This window comes from Mastomys coucha, unplaced genomic scaffold (genome assembly GCF_008632895.1).
Source record: "Mastomys coucha isolate ucsf_1 unplaced genomic scaffold, UCSF_Mcou_1 pScaffold21, whole genome shotgun sequence".
Taxonomy (NCBI): domain Eukaryota; kingdom Metazoa; phylum Chordata; class Mammalia; order Rodentia; family Muridae; genus Mastomys; species Mastomys coucha.
Window position 1 is genome coordinate 88,090,273 of NW_022196904.1, and position 6,398 is coordinate 88,096,670.

The window sequence follows — 6,398 nt, forward strand, 5'->3', positions numbered from 1 at the left end:
CAAACCACTAATTTCTACGCACTGTGCAGCATTCCACCTAGACCACAGCATGACTTCATGGCTTGGGAACTGCTCAGGACACTAGAGCGGGATATTGTGATCCTTATGTCAGACACTAAAACACGGTTAGAGGTATTCACTAAAGATGGATAGATGAGGCCAGGACTAGGATCCAATACACACTTCTCCAGTGTCTATAGAAGCTGTTCCTACCCTAAAGGGGTCTGTTCCCCATTGGAGATGAGCAGCAGTCAGGCACTCTTTCAACCCAGCCATGCCATATGCTTGTACTGCTGTTGTAGCATCTCTAATTCATGAACCCAGCATTCTCCTGGCCGGAGTGTTCAGCCCATCTGGAGACACACAGCCGCCCAGGATGGCTAGTTAGGAAAGACAGACTGACTGACATTGGGGTAATTTGTTGTTGTTGTTTGCTTGTTTTGTTTGACACTGGGTTTCTCTTTGTAGCACTGCCTTTTTGGAACTCTATTTGTAAGCCAGGCTGGCCTTGAACTCAGAGATCTCCCTACCTCAGCTTTCCAGTGCTGGGATTAAAGGTATGTGCTACCACAGCCCAAGTTGACATGGTAAGACCCACTCTGACCCAGATCCTGAGGAGGCGAGTTGGACCCATGCAACAAGGCTGATGGCTCAAGCTGAGGCTCCAATCAGCCCCGATGGAGAAAGAAAGAGATGAGAATTAAGACAGACTCTTTCATTTATTGAAGTAACATGTACAGCGCTGCCCTTTTGTGCCAAGACAGAGGCTGGAGTTCCTAGAAAGCATGAGTAAGAGGTTTCCTGGTGGAGCCTCTGTGGTGTAAGCAGTGTGGCTACCAGGCCATTAAGGCTGGGAAAACTGAGGCTCAGGACATGGGAAGGAGACCTACCCCCAGTCATAGTCAGTGACCCCTATCCGCCTTATTTGCCTTCTGGGCTTCTTTGGTATCCATGTCATAGCTCAGAGGACCCAGAATCTGAAGAAACATAAAGTGGGTTCAGGGAAGACTTGGCTCCCCCTTTCCAACTCAGGAGGAAGAAGAGGCATCCACAGAGCATGTATGGGGAGGCCTGGGGTGCTGGCTTCTCTAACACTGTCCTTCAAGGGTAGATGAAGAGCAATTTTGTTCTTTTTCTCCATGGTTGTCCTTTGGTCATGTTCAAATGACATTACAACCGTGGGAAGAGACCTCAAGAATTACTCTCTGCCTGTTTCTCCCCCATTCTACAGATGTGCAGACAGGCAAAGGACAGGAAGACCTCAGAGCTTTGGCTGCAGGTAGAAATCCCAGAGTTAGGAGCTGCCTCCTCTTCCATCTTGGCTGCATGGTTGGGTTTGTAGGAGTTCCTGGTGGCTGTGACATCCCCCGATCCTACATTCCTGCAGGCGCTCAGATGCAGCTGTCTTCCGGCTTGAGACACTTAGCAGAACTCCAGATGCTGGTCCTTGGGGACGTTGAACTTGAGTTTGTGCTCCTCAAAGAGCTTGCAGAGCTCCTTGATATAGCGCTGGTGAAGCTGGTCCACCTCCTCCCCTGAGGGCTGTGGTGTCATCTGCACCTCAATGGGCTTCCCCACTGCAAGAGACAGAAGAGGATAATGGCCCAAAATGAGCAGCACTGTAGTCCCAGGAGCCCTGTGAGCAGGTCATCCCATAAAGTGTCCTACTACCATTCCCTTCTCCCCTGATTTCAGTTATCCTTCTCTCTCTCTCTCTCTCTCTCTCTCTCTCTTTCTCTCTCTCTCTTTCCCTCACCCCATGTGTGTAAGTGTAACTTCATGTGCATGTATACACATGTGGAAGCTTGAAGTTAATCTCTAGTATTGTTCTTCAGATGCCATCAACCATACTTACAGACACACAAGTCTTTAATTGGCCTGGGACTAATTAATTAAGCTAGGCTAGCCACCAGGGATCCTTCTGCGTTGGGATTAAAAATATGTGGCATCACACCTAGCTTTTTTCATAGGTACTGGGGTTTCAAACTCAGATCCCCTTGTTTGCACTTTATCAACTGAGCTGTCTCCCCAATTCTCAGGTACTGAAGCCCAAGGTTTTAGGACTCCCAGACTCTTGGTATACCAACAGCCAGCTTTCAATATGCCGGACGATTCACCTGCTCTTTACATATGTTCTCTACCTTAATCCCAGACACACAAAACCTGTCACCATTCCTACTTGATTGATGATGCAATGAGGTACAGAAAAGTTAAGTAATTGATTCAAGTAGCCAGGTGGAAGCAGTACTCGATACACACATCACCTCCAGGGCACACATGACACCTCCAGGGAGAGCATGTCACCTTCAGGCTGCACACGTCACCTCTAGAGCACACATGACGCCACCAGGGTGCACACGATGCCTCTAGGCTGCACAGTCACCTCCAGGATTTACATATCACTCCAGGATACACACGTCACCTCCAGGGTATACACATCACCTCCAGGGTATGTGATTCTGAGAGTTCAAAGTGCCAGAATTGGAGGTGGCTGCACTTCTTCTAGAATGGAATTGGAGGAACCACAGGCCAGGCAGCCCTTCTTCCTTCACTGTCATGTGTCCTGATGTGCAATGCTCCCTAGTCATGGAGAGGAATCTGGAAGACTCCTTCTTGTAAATCAGATTTATGGGAAAGCAGTGCCCTCTCCTCTTGGAACTAGCTCTGGAGGCAACAGCAGCAGAAACAGCATCCAAATACTGCTATACAACCAGTGAGGCTCATGATGTGAAGATTACCAAATCCGTGCTCAACTAACAAATGGGTAGATGGGGAGGGGGCTAGACAGATGGGTGGATGGGTGGATGGGTGGAGTTGAAATGAATAGAGTTCTCTCTGCAAACATTGTCAGAATGAGAACCCAAGAAAGAAACAACAGAGGTATACAAGTAGCTGAAAAATTGTGTTAAGTCTATACACCAAAGCTGTTAATTTCTTACAGAAAGAGCCCCCAGAGTCTAATTCAAAGTCTACTGATTATTAGTTTGCACACACATTTTAGTGCCACCACCGCCCAGCTGCAGCACACACATTTTAAAACGTTCCTTTTGGTACCTATATCTGTGTGTTCAAGTGTGAGCATATGTGAAGCCCAGAGATCAATGTTGAGTATTTCCCTCAATCATGCTTCATCCTAATTTTTGAGACAAGGTCTTTCACTAAACCTGGAGCTTGCCCACTGGTAGGTAGAGTGCCAGTCACTAAGCCCTAGAGATTTTATTTTAGTCCCTCCAGCCTAGGATTACAAATGCCTACCACCATGCCTTGTTTCCAGCTTCCATTGGGTACTGGGGATGGGGGGGGTGTCAAATTTATGTCTGCTCAGCGAACATTGTATTGGGTGAGCCATCTCCCAGCTCCAGATCACAATTAAACTGTCCTTCTCTGGCCTAACAAAAGGACGGGTAGATTCCAGTTACAACCTTATTTCTGTCCCTCAAAGGCACCTCCAAGATTTATACATCACCTCCAGGATGCACACGTCACGAGCTTTTGGAAGTTATTTGACTTCCTTGAGCCTCACTTTACACCAATGAAATGGACATAATATTCCCTAAAGGTTGCTAGGACAAACCAAGCTTCCATGTCGTAAATGATGAGTGTAATATCTGACATGTGACAGATCCCTTGCCCTCTGTTCTTGAGAATGAGTTCTCAGACATCAGTATCTCTTTTTAAGAATAAGTAGTTAGGGGTTGGGGAGATGGCTCAGCCATTAAAGGTTAGGCTCATAATCAAAAATATAAGAATAACTACTCAACCATTAGAACCCCTCTTTGTGAATAAGTACTGAGACAGCGGTACCTTTGTGTCTGTTCAGCTCTTACCCCAGACTGCCTTCCGGTAGGGTTATCTGTGTGGGGTGTACATACCTGTCTAGACTGTGAGCCTCGAGAGGATGGGAGCATCTCTTGCCCATCCTCCAATTCCCTTGTACCATCTAGCTCAGGCCCTGTTCCTGGTCCTGCTCTGCCCAGTCTGGATCTCTGCTCACCTATGGTAGTGATGGGCTGGCGGAAGGGCATGATGCCAAAGCTGTACTGGAAGACACCTCTGCCATGGAAGAGAGGGAGGGAGATGCCCATGATCTTCTGTAGCCGATTCTGGATCCAGCGCAGCCAGGTACCAGGGGTGTTCTCAACTTGGTTGAACAGGTTGTTCTCCCCAAAGGAGAAGATTGGCACAAGAGCTGCCCTAGAGGGACACAGGAGAGGACATATGGAAGAACCCAGAAAGGCATGGATGGAAAGCGGAGACTCAGCAGCTGGAAACTGAAACAGACCTTTCCTGACCCCTCTCTGATCTTCAAAAGTCCTTTTCAGACTCCCAGTCTCTTGTGTGGCTACCATGATGGGTAGACCAGAATGTTCTAGAACATTTTTACTTCTTACCTAGAAAAATTTCCTTCTTGTGCCAGCTGGCTCAACTTCCTCAGATGCCTCTCCCCATGCTGGGAGAGTAGCTCTGCAGTAAGGGCCCAACTTCATTCTTCCAGGTTCCCAAAGGTCTGAGAGTTCACACCAGTGTTAGGGAATACCTACCACTCAACCTTCTCACCTAGCTCCACTCATTCCCCCAGGCTCCTTTAGGGAAACTTAGCTACATGCTTGGCTTTGAGATACCACCTTAACGATTTTCATTGTATGTCCTGAATATCTCCTAGCCAAAATAGAAGCTACACTCAATCTTTGCTGTCTCCCCAACACAATACAAATCAACAATGGACCTACAGTGTTGTCCCCAGAGTTCCATACCCATGCATCAGGGCGAGCCTGATGAAGCCCTTTCGATTCTTCAGCAACAGTCTGTAGGCTCCAGGCCTGGCGTCCAGTGCCTCCTGTGCGCCCCCAATGATGATGGCTAGCAAGTTCCCGCCGCCCTTCCTGCTCAGAATGTGATCAGCACTCACCTTTTCTGATGAGACTAGCCCTGGGGAGAGAGCAAGGTAGGTGAGATACTGGGTGAAGGGGGCAGGACTGTGAAGATGTGTGCAGCCCACGAAAGCCCATCACAATGTCCACAGAAGCCACGATTTCCCAAACAACACCTTGCACCACCTGGGGTCTCTGCATTCTCTTCTTTCTCCCACCCCCTCATGGGCTTTCCCAGAACAGGAATGCAGGATGTTCTTCTTTGGATCTAGCCTCTGCTGTTACTGAACAAGTACTTGAAAGAAACACAGAGCTGTTGACAGCCCTCTCTCAGATCCCCCTACCCACCCAGCTTCCTCCTGAGTACCTGGAGCTGGGTAAAGAGACTCACCCCCAGACATGATGTAATCTCGGAAGAAGGGGGCCCGGAACCACACAGTCAGCATCATCAGATAGGAGCGGATGCCTGGGAAGAGTGTGGTAAAGCCTGTGCTTTCAGTGCACAGGTTAAGAAAGGCTCCAGCCGCCAGGACTCCATGGGGGTGGAAGCCTGCAATGTAGTTCCGGGAAGGGTCCAGCTCAGCTGTCTTGACCAACTGCAAGAGACAGCAAACTGGTGATGAATGGTAGGTCCCAGTTCTGCCACTGGTTTGTGTCAGTCTGGGACTCTGAGTCTCAGGATGTTCATAATCCTGAGTATACTGGGTGCTTCCACAGAGATGGGTGCTGTGTGGGACAGTGGGAAATACATGGGTGCCCACAGACTGGGTGCTGGCTTTGGGCAAATTGTTCACCTGATGCCTATGTATGAAGTTGGCCCTGTCTCAGGGAGGCCCTGTCCCTTCTGCTGAGAGGCTTAGGCAGAAAGAGACTGGAATTCCTGGTTACTGGGTAAGAGCAGTGATGATTTGAATGGGAATAGCTCCTATAGGCTTATATATTTGAATGCTTGGTCCATAGTTGGTGGAACTGTTTTGGGAAGGATTAAAAGGCATGGCCTTGTTGGAGGAGTGTATCACTGGAAGTGGGCTTTGAGGTTTTAAGAGCTCACATCAGGCCCAATTGGCTTTCTCTCTGCTTCCAATTTGTGGATAAGCTCTAAGCTATCGCTCAAGCACCCTGCTTGCCTGCTTGCCACTATACTTCCTGTCATGATGACCATGGACTAACTCTCTGAAACTGAGCAAGCCCCTAGTTAAAAATTTCCTTTTATAGGTTGCTTTGGCTATGGTGTCTCTTCATAGCAATAGAAAAGTAGCTAAGACAGAAGTGAAGGATATGAGGGCCACATGGGGGTGACACTGTGCAGGCATCACCCCATCTTAACCTCACTCAAAAGACAAAAGAAAGACCCTGTCACAAGGGGAGGCAAGGACTGACTCCTGAGGTTGTTCTTGGATCTCCATTGGTGGGCTATGACATGCACAGACATGTAGAGACACAGGCATAGACACAGACAGACAGACAGATAGACAGACAGACAGACACACACACACACACACACACACACACACACACACACACACA

At 48.4% G+C, this 6,398-nt stretch overlaps 1 protein-coding gene and 1 long non-coding RNA gene across 2 annotated transcripts in view; one reads left to right on the forward strand and one right to left on the reverse strand.

Annotated features, from left to right (window-relative positions):
- Window positions 1–700: 700 nt before the first annotated feature.
- Mogat2 (monoacylglycerol O-acyltransferase 2) overlaps window positions 701–6,398 on the reverse strand; it is a 22,370-nt gene continuing 16,672 nt past the window's right edge. The window contains exons 3-6 of the mRNA XM_031384384.1: window positions 5,263–5,467; window positions 4,755–4,929; window positions 3,995–4,194; window positions 701–1,577 (exon numbers count right to left, since the gene is read on the reverse strand). Coding sequence (XP_031240244.1) covers window positions 1,423–1,577; window positions 3,995–4,194; window positions 4,755–4,929; window positions 5,263–5,467 — 735 coding nt within the window. The 3' untranslated portion in view covers window positions 701–1,422. The remainder of the gene's footprint in view (window positions 1,578–3,994; window positions 4,195–4,754; window positions 4,930–5,262; window positions 5,468–6,398) is intronic.
- Window positions 1,227–1,673, forward strand: LOC116100657. The gene is made up of 2 exons (XR_004122683.1): window positions 1,227–1,279; window positions 1,388–1,673. It is a non-coding gene; the product is annotated as an uncharacterized LOC116100657 (long non-coding RNA).